We start from the raw sequence: 19,361 nt of genomic DNA, 5'->3' as shown, positions 1-19,361 counted from the left end.
GATCTCTATGAGCTTGAGAAGCAGCAGTCTGGTCTACAGAGTTCCAGACAGCCAAGGCTACTCAGAGAAATCCTGCCTCAAACAAGAAATGAAATGAAAATAGACAATAAGATTTGTAGAAATAGCCCAGCAGTCCACAAGACTAGGGTTTGTTTCCCAGCACGCACAGCAGTGTTCAGAAGTTCCCTTTAACTGCAGCTGCAGGGGACCAATACCTCTCAAGTACACAAACACCATGCATACATGAAACTAAGAACAAAATCACTCTTTCACGTAAGAGTGATGGCAGCCAAGTCTAGGGACTTAAGGTCCGTCTCTGTACCCTACATAAAGGCACAAGCAACTTATAACATTGTCCTCTGACCTCCTCTGACACTCCATGGTATGCATGTGTCCTCACAAAGACAGCATACCCACACATATAATAAAGTTTTTAATTAGAAATCTTAAATATGCAATGGCACTCTCAGTATCTGCCACATCAACAATGACAGGTGAGACAGTAAGAGCTAAAATAAACAGAGGATGAAGATTGCTCCTCACCATTGCAAAGGAATTCTGCTGGGAGAATCCCTCTCTACTGAGAATAAAATAGCAAGCATAGTTAAAGGTAAGAAGACAAAATATTAAAACCATGATTTGAATTTGATTGAAAGCTACTAAGCCTGATTTCCCTCCCATTTGGATCACAGACTAATGACAAGGCAATTGTATTTGGGGCAATATCTGAAGATACTTCTCTGAGAAAGCTACCCGAAAAAAAACCAAACACAAGGTTTCTTAACAAACCTACCTAACAGTCTATAAAAATTCTTATTCATGTACAGCCAGAATTATGAGAATCTGAGGAATGCCTATGCCTAGAAGCTAAAGATGCAACAACAAGTAATGAATCTCAGGACTGAGCTACATTATCTCAGGGATGAGGGGAGGGAGAGTAAAATGAACATCATTATAAGGCATCAGAATTAGTCCTGCTGTAACAGACTGCACAAACATGAGAGCTGAGCTTGGGTCCTATAACCCAGAGAGCCAGGAGCAGTAGTGCATTCTCATAACTGCAGCACTGGGAGCAGAGACAACAGATCCCGGGGGCCTCTCTGGGTAATAAAACCACCAGGTCTAAGCTTAGTAAATGATCCAATCTCAAAAATAAGATGGAGAAGTGACTAAGGAAAACAGATATGCCTATGTTAGTGAGCACAGCTATACACAAGTGCGGGCGCGCGCACACACACACACACACACACACACACACACACACACACACACAAGAGTGGTGAGAGGGGGGGTTGGGGATTTAGCTCAGTGGTAGCGTGTTTGCCTAGGAAGCGCAAGGCCCGGGGTCCGGTCCCCAGCTCCGAAAAAAAAAACCAAAAAAAAAAAAAAAAAAAAGAGTGGTGAGAGGGGCAGAAACTAAAATAAAATAAAAGGAATGTGGATAATCAAAGAATAAAATGCAAAAATAGAAAAGTTGTTTAGAAACAGTTTAGGGAGTGTTATTTTATTGAATTGTATAAAGTAGTTATCAATAAAAAAGTACTTAGACCTACAGAGCTAATGACATATTATTCTTCCATAGACAAGGTCTAAGTCAGTGTGTGCCCACGGGTTCCTCTGCACTGGTAACCATGACACCTGAGTCACGATGAAGCTGTGGGAATGAGACGGCAGCAGCAACTTGACCACTCTTTAGGGAATGCCAAACTCCTTGGGAGACAAGACTGTGCCTTGCTGAGCATTTTTGCTCTAAACGAAATAAACGGCTCAGAGTCAAATAAAAAGTCCTAATATTCATTAGGCACAGGGTCTCTAAATTTGAGGCCAGTCTGTTCTACATTTTGAGACCCTGTCTGGAAAGAGAGGGGGGGGAGGAAGGAAGAAAGGGGGTGGAAGGAAGGGGAGGGAGGAGGGAATAGGAAGGGGAAGAGAGGGGAAGGGGGAAGAGGGAGGGAGACAGAATATAGAAGCAAAAAAATCAATTTTGCATCTTTAAATTTTTTTTCTTTCTCTTTTTTCTTTTGATTTTGTTTGATTATTCTTTGAGACAGAGTCTTACTATGTGGTCCTGGCTGTCCTGGAACTGGCTAAGTAGACCAGGCTGGATTCATACAGAGATCTGCCTGCCTCAGCCTCCTGAGTGATGGGGTTAAAGGTGTGTACGATCATGCCTGCCATGTTTCAATTTTCAGCATGATCTATTCAATTTACTTACCCAACAAGTAGCAAGTAGGTGAATGCCTACTAGGACAGCGTGGAGCTGCCACAGATCCTGAGGATGAGTAAGAAGCAAGCCGGGCAGGGGGAGTACCTTAGTCCAGTACTCAGGGGGCAGAGGCAGGTGATGTTGAGGCCAGCCTGGCCTACAGAGTGAGTTCTGGACAGCCAGGACCATACAGAGACACTGTCTCAGAAAAAAGAAGGGAGGAAGAAAGGAGGGAGGGAGAGGGAGGGAGGCAGAAAGAGAAAATATAGAAGCAAAACGTCTCCCTTCGTTAATAAAGATTAAAAAAAAAAAAAGTCTCCCTTCAAGGAGCTAAGAAGTGAATAAATGCCTACAAGCAAATGAATTAGCACAAAAGGACAGAAAATATGCAAAAGGAGGTGGCCAGGTAAACAGAGGAAGGGGAACCTCTAAGTGCCTCCTCCAGGATTCTGAGCAAAGGCAGAGAGGTGACAGCACCTGAGCTAAATTAATCTGGTTTTTGTTGTTTTAAGGAATTTTGTTTTGTTTGTGGGAAGTTTCGTTTGTTTTGTTCAAGTACAGTCTATGATAGATGCTAAAGTAAACATTTATCTAGTATTTAAAACTCCTGGTGGAAAGAAGTTCCAGTTACACCTAACAACATTAGATACACATTAACATCTATTTAAATATTATCTGAATAAAGACTTTATCAAGACCAAATTTTTTCCTGTAACTAACATTTTAAAATACTGTTGCATTAAGTAAAATTCATTTTGCTCTATTTTCTCAACTCTCAAGAATAGCAACATTTTCATACTTTTTGTAGATCTCCATCATCTCTGATATACTGTTTTATTTTTATATCCATGCTTCCGACACTGATTCAAAAGTAGAGCAACATAAAATCAAGTTTCCAATCTAACTGATCGAAGAGCAACCAGGTTTTTCTTCTTTTAATTTATAATCATATTTCATAAAATTTACTTTATCAGGTCAATTAACAAATTTTGTCTGTTTTGTTTCTTGAACAAAATTCCACTGTACAGCCCAGGCTGGTATTACAGGATGACCTACTATGTGCAGCTTAATATCAAAATTTTATAAAGATTCTGAGGCAATAAGTCTCATCTAAATTGTTTTTGAACCTTTATTAAAATATTTCATTTCTTTTCATTTCAAAATTTGCCCCCCTTCCCGGTCCCCCCTCCTTAAATTCATTCACCCTCCTCCTCTGAGAGGATGCTCCCCTACCCCCAGCCCTACCTCACCCCCACCAGCATCAAGTCCCTGGGTGGGGTATCAAGGCCCAACAGGATGGAGGGCATCCTCTCCCACTGAGGCCATACAAAGCAGTCCTCCGCTACCCATGTGCCCGGGGCCACAGACGAGCCCGTGTATTCGTCTAAATTGTTTTTTAAGAACATTTAAGTGATATTTTCTCTTAGATTAAGTATATCTAATGAGACCATATCATGTGTTATAACTACAACTTCTCTACAAAAACCCCAGTTATTCTGTAATGACACTGGTCAGCTTGTTAGACTTACAATGCTGTGTATCTGTCCATGGCAGACTGCACATCTCGGCGGTAAACTGTTCGAAGAATGACCATGACAGGATCAAACTCCTGATCCCAGACTTCAGCTATCAGACAGAAGAAAGCAGAAATAAAATCTGACTTAAAACCAAACTCAAATTACTTATTATATTCATTGAGAACATTTAAATTGAAAACTTGGAAGTTAAACTTAATCAATTTGCCTGAGAGAGATCTTACTGTTATGGTTACTTTTACTCAGTTAAAAACATACTTTTTAACATCTGGAATGTTCTTTTAGGTTCTTCAAGCCTCCACAAGCAAAAGTTTTATAACATTAATATATAAATGTTTAGATAAAGTTTAGATCACTGCTGTTTCAGTTTAAAGATTTTTTTTTCTTATTTTCTTGGTAAGGTGCATATTAGAAAGAAAGAATAACACCTTTAAAATGATTCAACTGTAAAATTATGAAAAAAATGTACTGATGAGCTGATTTTCCAAGTCCCTTTATAATGGTTCTTTTCTACTTCTCAACTAGAAGTTAATCATGATCCCCTCCCTTCTGTACAATTGTGAGTTATAGTCCTATGACTGTCTATATACAGTTGGTCTACACAGGGTGGCTTTAAATAGTAAGTGTCTATGCATCGTTTTCCTTTAGTGGTTATATAATTATTTTCAACATGTAATTTTAATATTTGATATAGAAGATACAAATAAAATTCAAAGTATCATTAATAGTCATGTTAGGTTAAAGTGACATTTAAAAAATAACTAGCCCACTGGGAAACCAAATAGCAAAATCCTAAGTACAAAGTGTTACAGATGATATTTAGATGGCACAGATGTCTAAAAGGTGGGCTTCAGGGCTGGAAAACTGACTCAGCAGTTAAGAACACAGGCTCAATACTAGCACCCACATGATGGCTCAGTCACCTACAACTGTGGTTCCAGAAGATCTGATGTCCTCTTCTGACTTCCAAGTGCACCTGAATACATGTGGGACACACACACACACACACACACACGATAGACAAATACTCATAAAATTCTTAAAATAATTTTTAAAATGTGACATGTGGTGGCTCATGAGACAGAAGCAGGAGGATCTATGTTGTTTGAAGCCAATGAAGTCTACATGGGAAGTTCCAGGCCAGGGTTACATAGTGAGATTCTGCCTCAAAAAATAATTGGTCAGCCTTGAAACCACATATACAAGAAACACTGAGCAGACAAAACAATTTGTATTTATATATTCATGCATGGCTAAAAAGAGGTAGGGACTAGAGAGAGAAAATGTAATTATATTTTAATTTCAAAATGTTTTAAGTTAAAAATAAATAAAATACTAAAAGATGACCTGAGAATAATTTTAGAACCAGTATCTCTTTCCCTGGGTTAAATTTTTTTTTTCTGGGCCTGGAGAAATGGCTTAGCAGTTAAAGAGCACTAAGTACTACTCTCCAGAAGGACCCAGGTTCAGTTCCCAGCATGCACATGTCAGCTCACAACTGTGTTTCACTCCAAGATCTGACACCCTCACACAGACATACATGCAGTCAAAACACTAAAATAAAAAAAATTTTAAATATTTTTCTGTTTTTTACTCTCTCTAGCAAAATCATTAACAATTACAAACACAGAACAGAGCTTAATTATTTTAATTTCCAGCACAGACCCTAGTCTGCCTTGAACTTTACTGTGTACAACAGCCATCTACAGAACTTGTTTATCAGGCAGTTCCCGGGATCTGCTGATGCTGAGAGCAGCGAGGGCTGAGGGCTGGCTGTGGGCAAGCCTCCTGGTGAGGCTAGTATGGTTTGTTAGACACCACATCACACAGGAGCAACATGCCATTCAAGTTCATCTAGACATAATAAAGATGTACTCCTCTTTTTCTGTAATGGAATATATTCCACCCTGATACAGTATTAATCCTGCTAATTAAGAATGTCACTAGAAATAATACATAGGCTTTTCTTCTGTCCTTTGTCAAAGACAGTATATGTTATATGTGACTTCAAAATTCATACTGGACTTTAATTTAGAAAATAAATTTGAGGATCAAAGAGCACAAACTTCAACCCCTTCAAAAACTTGTTAATCAAAATCTCACCTATTTCTCACACTTGTCAATCAAATCATCTACAAATGGAGAAAAACCTTAGAAAAGCAACCACTTAAAGAAAAGGCTTCTGTATATTTAAACATAGCTACACATGCTATAGGCACCCTCAGCATCCTACAAGACAGTGAGCTGAGCATGGTGGGAAATTCCATTGATTCTAGCACCTGGGAGACGGTGGGAGTGGGTAGATCTCTGTGAGTGTGAGTGAGGTCAGTTTGGTGGACACAAATTTCAGAACAGCCAAGGTTACATAGTAAGACGTTGTCTTTAAAAAAAATACAATGAATGAATAAATGAAAGAGAAGGGGGGAGGGAGAGAGAGAGGGAGGCAGACAGAGACAAAGACAGAGATGAGGGGGGAGGGAGGGAGGGAGGGAATGAAGGGAAGGGAAGGAAACTGTTTCAAACTGAATTAAGAAGGATAATATTGTGCTATAATTTATGATTCATTCATGGTTAGTGGTCACTTACAGAAATAGAGTACCTAAGGTTGTTTTTGTAATTTAGTCATTTAAGAAGGCCACAATGTAACATAAATACTTTCTGTTGTTGTTTGAGACAGGGTATCTTAATTATGTAGCCCTGATTGTCCTAGAACTAACTAGATTGGGCTGGCTTTGAACTCAGAGATCTACCAGCTTTCACTTGCTAAATAGAAGTAATATCATACTAATAAAAGCATAAATTTATAAAAAGAATTTGGCAGCATACTAAAACTGAATTAATAAAAGATAAGTACTGAGGGAAAGCAGGAAAGAACTTGTCTTTAGAGAACAAGGATGGAAGTCCACCCAAGAGACACATAAAAAGGGCATGGTGGCATGCACACACAGTTCCAGAACTGAGGGGGTTGGGACAGCCAATGCCTGAGCCCATTAAGTAAGCTCCAATTTCAGGGAGAGACCCTGTTGCAAAGAACAAGGAGATGGCGCCTGAGGAATTAATGACACATCCAAGGTGACCTACCTCTGTCTCCATCCATACCCAAACCTACACATGCACACTATATAAATAAATGTACAAAGGAGCAAAAAGAAAAGCATTTTGTTTCCGAAAATACAGGAAATAATACATTTGTGTATGCAAACATACCTTTGGGAGTATACATGCCTTGTTGCATAGAGCCTCCAGGTTCAAACACGGGAGCCTTAAAGTCAGCTACAGCAGATAAAACTGATTCAAAGCTATAGCTTCCAGGAATAATGCCACTTTTAGGGTTGGGATTTTCTGGGATATGATGTATGTGTCAAGAAAAAAGCAGTATTAATGACTAGCACCAGCTTCAACATCCCAAATTACTCAGTTCAAATTCATTTTATCAAAATAGAAAATGACTGGCTGCAATGTATAATGTTGGCCACAAGATGGCAATATAATAGTTCAGTATTAACTTCACTGTGGTTTTAAATCTAGAAGGCAAATAAACTATATGATGAAGTGACCCTAAGTATACTTCCCCTCAAATAAATTGATCAAATTCCATTAAATGAAAGGAAAATAATTTCAAGTATCTCCATTTTCATCACTGAATAAATATACTTTATCCTTCTTCAGAAAACTAAAAAGAATACACTAAAATCTAGCACCGATTTGTAGAAGTAAAAATTACTTTTCTAAAAGCAAAATTTCCACCAAATATAAACATGTGGGTTCAGGCAAAGGGAAAGCATCATGCCACAAAGACTCTGTCCTATTTCATATTAAGGCATATAATTCTTAAACTAAAATCAAATTTGAGAGAATGTTTTTGCTCTGTAATAGCACTGATAGTCTATAACTGTTTGAAGAAATCATCAAAGGACACTGAGGCGAGCTCAGGCACTTGCCTGGTACATCCCAGACCATAGGTTTAACCCAGCTCACTGCAGTGGGGCTGGGCTTGCTACCAGGCTACTGAACTGATGCTACAAAATCTTCAAAGTGGTCAAGAAAACAAATGCTCTAAACGGTACAGTCACGCTAACTTTAGTCAGATATTTTCACCATATTAAAAAAAAAAAAAAACTACCGTTTTTAAGGTTTCATTACCTTGCCGCTATGATGGTATTGGTCTCTAACAGCAGTATTTGGCAGGCAAAAGGAGGAGAATTAAGCCAAATTCAAGGCCAGCCCCTGGTCCACACTGTTAAGTTTCAGGCCAAGCAGGGCTATACAGTGAGATCCTACCTCAAAAATGTCAGCATAAAAAAAAAAAAATGTAATGCATTTAAGAGGGATAATAGTCCAGTGGGTAAAAGCAGCAGCAGCTCTTGCAGACGACCTAAGTTTGTTTCCCAACACCTACATAGTGATTCACAACCATCTGTGACTCCAGTTTCAGGCACTGTGACACCTTCCTCTGACCTCTGCCAGGACCAAGCATGTATGTGGTGCACATACATACATGCTTGCAAACAAACACCCATACATATAAAATACTTTTAATTTAAGAAAAAAAAAACAAAACTACTACTGAACATTCAGTTCTATCCCAGGTACCATGCTTCCAGTCGGTAGAGGATAATCCACAAAGTTGAAAATCCTCTAAGACTGATTCTAACAAAAATCATGGGAATATTTAAAGCCCTGATAGTGGTAATTAGAAAGCCTCTCCTTAAGCTCTAGGTACTCCAGCCTAGCTACATAAGGAACGAAGACAGGGGTCCCGTTTCCAAAATGCCCAGACTGCTCTCCCCAGTGTTGTTATGTGAGGATCAGGTCCTATGTGTCCAGAACTGTCAAGCCCGAGGTCAACCCTGAAGTCTAAGAAAATCTTCCTGAGAGACAGTAAGAGACAACAACACATACCACCCGCCCTGAACACAGGCTTCACCAAATAACTGATATTTTTTCTACATATTTTCAGTTTAAAAAAAATCTTTTAAATTGAGATATTTTTAATCTACAAATGTATTGGTTACCACAAGCACAAAATTACATTTTCAAAGGATATGAGGTCAAGCAAAGAGCTATGCGTCCTGTCATTCATACACAGCTGGGCTACCATCTCAGCCCTGAGAATCTCATCATCAGACATCCCTAAAATTATTAAAAACAGAATTAACCTATATAAAGATGCATTATAAGGAACTCACCACATATTTAATTAAGATGTTCTACAAAATGTGAAATGCCTTAAGTTAAAGAGTAAAAACTGCACGGCCCAAACTGAACAGCAGATGCTCTGCCTTGACACTGTAGCTCCTGTAAACAGAGGATTTTTAAAAGACTCTTCTAAACCATGTATTAACTGCACATGTCAAATTGTCAAAGTAGATCCACATCCTTTTTCTTTTTTAATACAAAGGTGCTAACAGAGGGCTAGGGGAAGAGAAAGGAACAGTAGTTAACACTGTATTTATCAGTAGTTTACCTAGGTGTAAACGAAGACTCAAAAGAATCACGAGGAAGGTGAGCGCGCCCTCTAGCATTGACCGCTCGTGCTCCACATCGAGCACCATGTTGTGGTGCTGGGAAGCCATGGTCAGTAAGTCCACCACCTTAAATCTGTAAGAGGAAATATTGCAAATGCAGTTTTAGAAAATAAAACAAAACTAAATTAAATTCCATATACTTCCTACCTGTCTTGATAAACATACACTCACCTTTCAAAGACAGATGATATAAAGTAATCTGGGTCAAGTCTAGAAGCACAGACCTTTAAAAGACACAAGGGAAGCTTTACTTCTCTCATTCAGTTTTGCTTTATATTAGTCATGCTCTTAGATTTTCTGTATCCTTTCCTACTTCAACAAGCCATGAGCCACACAAAACAGAGAAAGACTCAGAGACTAGTGAAAGAGCTGTGTGGAGCGGATTCCCACACAAGAGAGACCTTGCTCAGGGACACAGCCCAAACCAAGCACCCAGCCACTTCTAACTGACAAAGGGATACAGTATTTCCCAAGCCCTCGGTGAAGCTAAGGCTGAGCATAGATAGCACAAGGAGGTACAGAGCCTAGGCTACAAAGCCTGCCGGAACAATTCACAGTCCTTCCTCCACTCTGTCTTGCATTTCCTACAGAAACTCTCAAGATGATGCTTGCCTAGGGTTTCTCCTGGCTCCTGTTTCTGCCTCCTGACTAACCTGATGCTTCCCTTGTGGCCCATTTGGTACAGCATCCTTCCTCTGGGAAATTTAATATATTCTTTCTCAATGAACTAACTTCTCCCATCACCACTGTCACCTCTGCAGATTAAGATACCAGGCACATGAAGGCACTCCCAAAGCACACCTGGTTCTCCATCTGGCTCACCTGTAATAAGTAAATATCTGGATCAATCATGGAGTTACAGAAATGAGACTGGACATAGGTCATAGCTTGTCCTTTGATTTGCAGACCATTTCTTACCCACATGTTACTGTGAATTTCAGCAAGACTAGCCTAATGAAAAAATGAATTAGAAAATATATCATCTAAATTCAATAAAATCATATTGTATTATACAATCATTTAAAATATTTTACTTAATCATAATATGAGCTTAGCATTCTGCTCAGAATTAGATATTCAGTTTATATATACAATTTTTTTTGGTTTGGTTTTTAGGACAGGGTCTCAATATGGAAGATATATATATATATATATATATCTCCCAGGCTGATCACAAAATTCACTATGTACCTCAAGTTGGCCTCTATCTCACTATATAGGCTTATTTTTAAATATCCAAACTAATGACTATACTTTATATAGCTTTCTTCTTTGAAGTATATGAATGAGCTAGTTTTCCACTATGGTTTCTAGATAGATTTATAAAAACTTCAATGAAATCTTTTTGAAAAGCCAGTGCTTACTTTTCATTCTATTTCTCCTTCAATCCCTGCCCTACAAAAAACAAACAAAAGAACCCATACATAATGAATGCTTAAAGAAATGAGTATAAAACAAATCTAATTGGTCAAAGTCTTTAATTCCTAACTCAACTTTCAACCTAGAAAACCCATCTTACAAATAACTATAAATAAAATAAGAAATCAGACCAGAGAAACTGCTCTTACTCTACTGGAATTTAATTCTTTATGTCCAGCATTAACTAAAACTACAGGAGAACGAGTTAACCAGGAAATCCTATTCCGAACGTTTCAGAAGCTGTAATACATACTTGAATTTGGAGTGGGTGGATCATTAGTTTCATTAACATTTCCTGATCCGGTAAAAGTGAATCCAAATCTAGTTCTTGACATTTCACAGCCTAAAAATCCATGTTTTAAAAAGTTAGTAATTCAATATTCTCCCCCAAATTATAAATAACACCAACAAGAGAACTCCTTAAGAACAGTCTCACCTTACTCAAAAACATAGCATAGTAACGGTGCAGTGGCAGGTGGAAAGTGACTTGGTTAGGAGCTGGCTGGGGTAAACAGAATACACAAATCAAAGAATGCTTAACACAGGTTTCAAATTTTCAAACACTATAAACACAGTCCCACTTACATTAATTCCTATACTGTTTTTGTTAATCGATACTTACAATCTTAGAGCCAAAGCTTTGAAAAGAACATCTCAACAGTAACTTCTGAAGTTTCAAGGACCAAAATAGAGTAGCTTCTTCAGTGTTAAAATTTCAGATTGAACTCACCACTATATATATATAGTTATAAAAATACGGACAGATGCAGATATTTCTATACTCCTAGCTATGTCCCTACAGTCTGCTTAGTTAACTCTGGGAGGAAAGAAGCGCCCACAGTATGAATACACCTACACCCAACTCTTGCTTCCTAAACAATGCTCTGCACTAGAAATTAAAAAGGCTCTACAAATACAGACCCGAGGAGGGAGGGGAGGGAGGGAGGAGGGAGGGAGGAGGAGGAGGGAGGGGGGAGGGGGAGGGGAGGAGGAGGGAAGGGGAGATGAAACTGTAAAAAACCTAAACATCTCAAGGGACAAAATGGGGGGGGAGGGGGGAGGGAGGAGGAGGGAGAGGAGGAGAGAGGAGGAGAGGGAGGAGGAGAGAGGGAGAGGAGGGAGAGGAGAGGAAAAGATGAAACTGTAAAATAACCCTAAACATCTCAAGGGACAAAAAACAGGGGAGTCTTCAAAAAGGACAGATACCCAAAAGAACACAGAAAACAACTTGAAGGGTCTCTCACTGGTTTCACACCTATACCCCTATCTGAAACAACCTGACAACCAAACAGAACACAGCACTGAAACTAGAATACCATGAACCCTATCATACAAAAATAAGTTAGTGAGCTGAAAACTAAATGAGAACACAGAAATATCTGCATAGTTTCAAGGTGTTTCCTCACAAAATATCTTATTAGTTACATTGAGAAAAAGAACAACGGTATGTGAAAAAGCCCAGAAGACATCTGTCTTAGTCAGGGTTCCTATTCTGGCACAAACATCATGACCTAGAAGCAAGCTGGGGAGGAAAGGGTTTTATTCAGCTTACACTTCCACAGTGCTGTTCATTACCAAAGGAAGTCAGGACTGGAACTCAAGCAGATCAGGAAGCAGGAGCTGATGCAGTGGCCATGGAGGGATGTTTCTTACTGGCTTGGTTCCCCTGGCTTGCTCAGCTTGCTTTCTTATAGAACCCAAGACTAACACACCAGGGACGGCACCATCAACAATGGGCTGGGTCCTCCCACCTTGACCAATAGTTGAGAAAATGCCATACAGCTGGGTCTCATGAAGGCATTTCCACAACTGAGGCTCCTTTTCTGTGATAACTCCAGCTTGTGTCAAGTTGACACAAAAAATTAGCCAGTACAACATCACACTGAGCGATCAAAGAGAGCAAACACTGGGACAAACACTGCACTAGATTAGATGCAATGAAAGCCTCCAACAACCTTTCTATGATAGATATTTCTGGAAAAAATATACGTGGTCTGAGTCTGAATTTAATCATGAGGCAAACTTAAACTGAGGAACATTCTACAAGATGAATAATCTATACCTTTCAAAATGCCACAGTCTGGAAAGATAAAGAAACATTGAGAAAAATGTTCCAGAAACAGATCTGAGACAAGGTAATAAAATTCTCCAAGTGATTATGAATCCCATTATCTTGCTATGAAGAACATCACTGAGAAATGGAGAGTCAGTAAAGAGTATGTGAGAACTGAGTTCTATTCCCCTAGAACTCACGGGAGGGGGGAGGGGGAGGAAGGAAGATGAACAGACATCCTGTGATTTCCTTACAATTCCAGCACTGGGAAGAGAGAGAAAGGCAGATCCTTAGAGCTAGCCAATCAGCCTGACCTTCTCGGTAAGCTGTATGCCAATGAGAGAGACTGCTCAAAAACAAGGTGAACAGGTGGGTCCTAATGAATGATACTCAAGAGTAGTCTGTGACAGGCACAAGCAGTACCATGGGTGTACATGCATGCCCCCCCCCCAAAAAAAAAAAAAAAAACAAGCAGCTACCAAGGCAAAAATGACTTCTAAAAATTAAAATGCTTAGAATACATGATTATAAAGTTGTATTTTGCTTATATAAGTGATATTGTAACTTATTTATAATAAGTATATTCGAAAGTTTTGAGCAGTAATGGGGATAACTCAGAAGATTCCAGAAAAGGCAGTTCTTTGTATTCCTCTTTTCAGTAAATTTCTGACTGTGTCAACCTGTTTTTCAGAACAGTAAACTGTACATAAAGATTCCAGGATAAAGCCCATAACTTTGTATGCTTAACCAATTTCTTTTTTAAAAGGAAGAAACAGAACAATTCACCTCCTTATGCAACAAATACACAACTAGGGTCCCACCTGCCAAGGGTTCAGAACTTAAATTGAGGGCTGAACAACTGGGGAGCACTGTCTGGTCTTTCTTCAGTACTAAGCATGTTCTGAGCTCCTTCTAAGAGAAGGAGATTCTAATAGAAGGAATGACTTCTTCAATGCCAACAGAGTGTGTCCTGTGCCAGCTCTCTGTTCATTACTAATAAAAACACCTTTGTACAATCTAATATTCTCTATCAAGAACATTGCCCAAATAATAAAGTTGAATATACTTTTTATTAATCTCTTCTGCCCCATTCATATTTGTGCCACCACTCTTACTTCTTCAACTGAAGTCAACTGTCACCCCATGACGTATATACTTAAGATGGAGAAAATATGCCTCCTTTCTCTATGACATAAGCAAGCACATTTCCCAAATGTCAAAGAATCAGCCACCCCCTTCCATCAGCAGACTGTGTGCAGTCTCATTCTTCTACTCCTATCCCATGAAAAGATCCTCATAATCTTCAATGTTAAATGAAATCTAACAGTTTTTCCTTAAATGCTTTTATATATGCCAAACCCATACCTACCTAGACTGGTGAGAGATGCAGTTCAGCAGTACAGCATTTGCACAGCATGCACAAGGTTCTGGGTTCAATCCCCAACACAGTAAATGTTAAAGCTTATTTTTATACAATATATATACATAAGCATACCTCATCTACAAAGTTAATAGCATCAAACCAATCTTGAAGAGCTTCAAGGCAGTACCTTACAACATTTCGGGTATACTCTTGAGTTTCCTTTAAAAAAAAAAAGTTAAATAAGCTTCAAGGTACATAAACATGTATATTTCCAACATTAAATCACATGTAACAGTAAGCATTGCATATTCAGTAGTAAAATTCATTCATTTTCAACATAATCTCTATATGGTTTCTGCTTCAAGAAACCATTCCTTCATGAACTAAAAGTAGCAACCAATGACAAACACATAAATTACAGAATACAATGCACTTGCTTCTATGTAATCATTGAAGTAAAGCAGAGTTGGAAAAGACTTTAAATAGATTAAATGTAGGTTCCATTTCAATGCCCACTCCAAAAATTACTACAAATTCAGTAATATTATTATTCAGGAAACACAGAGTCTCTTCGGTGATAATGAAAAAGTACCAAAAATAAATCAGGGTGATGGTTAGAAATCACTGGCAATGAACTTAATGTCACTTAACTGATAACCTGAAAATGGTTAAAGAGCAATTTTTTATGAATATATACACAATAATAAAAGGAGGATAGAACATATACATGCTATAATCACCCTGTAATATCTTGGCTTAGAAAAAGAAATGACATGAACCATTTACAGTATTAAAAACTCTGAAAAGTAAACACAATGTTTTATGATAAACTAGATCCACTCAAAGACTTAAGTTTTAAGTTAACAGATAATGTAAATCTAAAGAGAGCTCTTACCAAAAAATCAATCAATCCTCCTCTCTCTCTCTCTCTCTCTCTCTCTCTCTCTCTCTCTCTCTCTCTCTCTCTCTCTCTCTGTGTGTGTGTGTGTGTGTGTGTGTGTGTGTGTGTGTGTGTGTGTGTGTGTGTGTGTACATCCACACACCTGGGATAAAAATCTCTTCCCCTTCCCTCTAAAAGAATGTGTAGTTTCCAGGACATACTGGGAGGTCAGAATTGATAAGTAAATGGTTCCTTTGGCGGATAATGAAAATGTTCTATAATTAGTATGGTGTGGTTACACAACTTCGAAAATAAATTATAAACCACTGAATTATGTAATTTAAAATGGTTAGAACAAGATATTTTAGCTAAATTAAGAGAATTATGAAATATATTTTGGAAACCAATGTATGACATGAAAGTGAACGTCAAGTAGGTCAAGTGAACCTCATCAACTGCCTGTTAACTGCCTGTGCCTTTAAAAACACAGGCAAACCTCACATTCCTCTTCTTTTCTGAGACTTCTCATGTATCCCAGGATGGCCTTGAACTCCTGACCCTCTGCATTCAGCACACTCCCCATTCAGGCTTCATTTCTCCTTTACCTTGCTCTTCTCCATGTCCTGTCACTTCTTCCATGACATTACCATATAGGTCCTCTCCTACTTTGCTGCCAACATCCAGTCCAAACCAGTCACCTTGCCAACTGTCTCACTCTGTCCCAATCTACCCTGTATAAGATTTATCTTTATAAAAATATTATCTTAACATATTCTGCTCCCCATCTCTCACTGAAATTTAATGACACTTAGAAGTTAATAATGTGTCCCAAACAAACTAAAGTAAAAGTTAATTCCTATATAAATGAACTTTGAACATCCACCAGATGGATCAGCAGGTAAAGACAATTGCTACCAAACCTGAGCAGCTGAGTTCATCCCCAGGACCCAAATGGTGAAGGAAAGAACTGACTCCTGACTGGTTTCTGATGAAAAATCATTAAGCTTGAGGCTTACCCACATTTCCAAAAGTTAACCCTAATAGTGCTTCCCTCTAGCTAGAATCCCCACTCAGATTCAACTGCATATCAAGTCAAGTGGGGCATAGACATGTGTGTTTTGTTGTGTGGTTGTTGTGGTGATGGTGGTTCTTTTTACTTCCCAGATAACTTTCCAAGCAAGAGAAGCACTGGGCCAAGGAAAGAGAGTGAGAAAGCATATGCTTCAAATGGGGAGATGGGGCAGTTGGGGGCTAGCTTGCACCAAAGCTTGGAAACAAAAAAAGGAATACTAGTCAACCACAGCCTAGAGGGGGTATAAGAGGATGAATTATAAATATAAGTTCAGACAAACTATAGCGATACTTCAATCATTTAAGATACCAATAAAAGACATGAAGAACACAGGATGGAATATAACGTGAACAGGTGGTGTTTAAAAACTAAATAGTAATAGCTATTAAATTTTTATTTAATAGCTATTTAAGTTTTATTTAATAGCTATTTAAATTTATTTAAAAACTAATAGCTGTCATAGTAATACCAATCTGTAGCCCAGCATTGGAAACTAAGACAGGAGGATCATGAGTTTGAGACTTAAGAATAAGAATTTATGTCAAAAACAAAAACAAAATCTAATGAGGCTGGGTAACTGAGATTTAACTATGGTTTTTAACACACATAAGTCCCTAGCACTAAATACGTACATATTCATTCCCCCTCACAATCACACACACACACACACACACACACACACACACACACACACACACAAAATTATTAGAAGTTTGAGAAATTTACATGCCTAAAAAATCAACATGAATAATATGACCTTTTGGAATTTGAAATTAGACTACACTAAGCTGTAAGGCATCTGCATTTAGAAAATAGATAATCCATGGGAGAAAACAGACTCAAAAAAAAAACCTACTAAAAGAAACACATAAATTTAAAATAGATGGAAAGAAACCTCATTATTACCTATAAGGAAAAGCTCATCTTCCTACCCATTTCTGTTTCATATTGGTTTCTTTGTATTTATAAAAGCATTTAAGGAAAAAAATCAACACAAGTCTCAAATATATTTTCATGGTTGACCTAGTAATCCCTTGTAAAGTATAAGAACCAAGACTAGAACAATGGCTTCAAAAAAATCCCTACTTTAAAAAAAAAAAATCCCTACTATGACAGCTTTCCTAGAGCCTTGGCATGGTAGGGACACCTTTAATCCCAACACTCAGGAAGTATAGACAGGCAGATCTCTGTGAGTTCCAAGCCAGGCTGGGCTACATAGCAAGCTCCAGGCCAGTCAAGGATATGTATTGAGACCTGCAGAATCTTTACTGATACAGACTGAGCTTCATGAGGTAAGTTATCAAAATCTTCTCAAAATTCTTAGTTTAATTAACTTAGAGGATTCTTTGATTGCTTTTTGTTTTTAATTTTCTTTTTCTTGGATATTTTATGTATTTACATTTCAAATGTTATACCCTTTCTCTCCTCTCCCTCCCCCTGCTTCTATGAGGGTGTTCCCCCACCTACTCACTCCTACCTCAATGCCCTGGCATTACCCTTTATGGGTAAAATGAGCCTTCACAGGACCAAGGGCTTTCCCTCCTATTGATGCCAGACAATGCCCTCCTCTGCTCCATATACAGCTGGAGCCATGGGTCCCTCCATGTGTACTCTTTGGGTGATGGCATAGTATAGTCCCTGGGAGCTCAAAGACTCATTAAACTAATGCCTAAGTATATAACAGCATCTGCAAGTTGTATGAAAATGATTTTGTGCTTAGATTCTTAAAATTATAATCTTTAAGTCGATCATGATAGCATACACCTGTAATACGAACATTTGAACAGCCTGAAGCAGAAGGATTGAAAAATCAAGACCAGCTTGTGAGACAAAGAGAGTTCAAGGCCAGTCTGGGCTATATAGCAAAATTTTTAAGACCATCTTTATCTTTTGAAAGACACAAACTATTATTAGACAACCAGTAACGGTTAAAATGAAACAATAATGCTAAAGATAGATTATTATGAAATGTCAATAACTGTTCAAAACAGGGGCAGCTGGGAAGGTCTGATGATTCATTTATATGAGTTTCAGTATGCCCAGGAAGAAAATATGTTGTTACAGGTAAGCTTCCAAAGAGATGAATTTGAATTCAATTTGAAATCAATTAAATACTGCACATTACATATGATATTTTCAGGGTTCTTTTTTCTTAAGTTGTTATTTTCAAAATGCAGAAATTAACAAAATATTTCCAACATACCCTGACTTTGCAATGTGATAAAAGCCCCCACATGGGTTGTGCACAGGCTTCAAGCTCAGCAGCAAAGGCAGCATAGTAAGTTTGAGACTCAAATTCCACATGCTCATTGAGTTCTCGCTTGTTCAAGTTCATACCTTGTAAAAAAGGAAAGCACAGGTGGGCGTTGTCAAGCAGACACACAGATGTGGCTTAAAACCAAACACTTCTCTGTACTCACATGTTTTAAGCAAGTAGCACCGATTACATAGAACACACATAAATAAGCTTGCAGTGAAACACAAAACAGCTGGCTCTGTTTAAGAAATGTTTTAAGGTAACATTTCTAAGAAATATTTTATAAATGTCACAAACAAAATTTATTAATTTTATATGAGAAAATAAAAAATAATTTTAATTGTTGCTAGTTCAAGTTGTTATAAACAAGTTACAAATTTGAGAAAATAGATTTTAAGTTTCTAAATTAATGTTTTAATATACTACCAAAAAATGCACTCGTTTCTTAATAAACCTTGCTATGTTGCTGTAAATAACATATTAAAATTCTTACAAAAACTAATTCAAATGATAAGACACTAATTTACAACCTCAATGGTATACTATTGCTGTTTTTATTTGTATTTAATAATTTACCACTAGGTACTTTTGAACAAGAAATAAAGATTAAATTCATACCTTGAAAGAAAGAAACAAAGTTCATCCACGTAACTAACAAGCCATGATCCTCCAAAAACCTCTTCGCCACACTTTGGTGAGAAAGAATATTAATAAAGTCACTAACAAGAGGCCAGTAGGTGTTATTCTTCAGTAAGGCTTCTCCACAGTTCACCACCACATGTAAACTGTTCTCTTCATCTAAAAAGGCCCAAAAAAGCAATTTCACTAACAGTACAGACGATGGTCACACATGTTAGAATCGGAAACACTGAAGTCCTAATCCCAGCATACCAGTTAAAATCCCAATGGCTGCGCATGTTGTTCAGATGCTAGACCAAACTCTTCATTCTTAAATTAAAGGAGGGGGTGTATCTCGGAGGAATTAAACTAAATGTTAACATAAAGCACTGAGCACACTGAGACATTACTTAGTAACACTACATATCCT

At 38.0% G+C, this 19,361-nt stretch overlaps 1 protein-coding gene across 3 annotated transcripts in view; it reads right to left on the bottom strand.

Annotated features, from left to right (window-relative positions):
- The window catches only part of Ubr3 (ubiquitin protein ligase E3 component n-recognin 3), a 146,080-nt gene that overhangs the window by 77,503 nt on the left and 49,216 nt on the right, over positions 1-19,361 (bottom strand). For all 3 annotated transcript variants that reach the window (XM_032903454.1, XM_032903453.1, XM_032903452.1), the window contains exons 9-19: positions 18,932-19,111; positions 18,260-18,393; positions 14,237-14,323; positions 11,125-11,190; positions 10,942-11,031; positions 10,092-10,220; positions 9,441-9,493; positions 9,209-9,342; positions 8,789-8,874; positions 6,949-7,090; positions 3,736-3,832 (exon numbers count right to left, since the gene is read on the bottom strand). In XM_032903454.1, coding sequence (XP_032759345.1) covers positions 3,736-3,832; positions 6,949-7,090; positions 8,789-8,874; positions 9,209-9,342; positions 9,441-9,493; positions 10,092-10,220; positions 10,942-11,031; positions 11,125-11,190; positions 14,237-14,323; positions 18,260-18,393; positions 18,932-19,111 — 1,198 coding nt within the window. The remainder of the gene's footprint in view (positions 1-3,735; positions 3,833-6,948; positions 7,091-8,788; positions 8,875-9,208; positions 9,343-9,440; positions 9,494-10,091; positions 10,221-10,941; positions 11,032-11,124; positions 11,191-14,236; positions 14,324-18,259; positions 18,394-18,931; positions 19,112-19,361) is intronic.

The sequence above is a fragment of the Rattus rattus genome, chromosome 5 (genome assembly GCF_011064425.1).
Source record: "Rattus rattus isolate New Zealand chromosome 5, Rrattus_CSIRO_v1, whole genome shotgun sequence".
Taxonomy (NCBI): domain Eukaryota; kingdom Metazoa; phylum Chordata; class Mammalia; order Rodentia; family Muridae; genus Rattus; species Rattus rattus.
The sequence above is the reverse complement of the archived record's forward strand: the minus strand, read 5'-3'. Positions and strand labels throughout refer to the sequence as shown.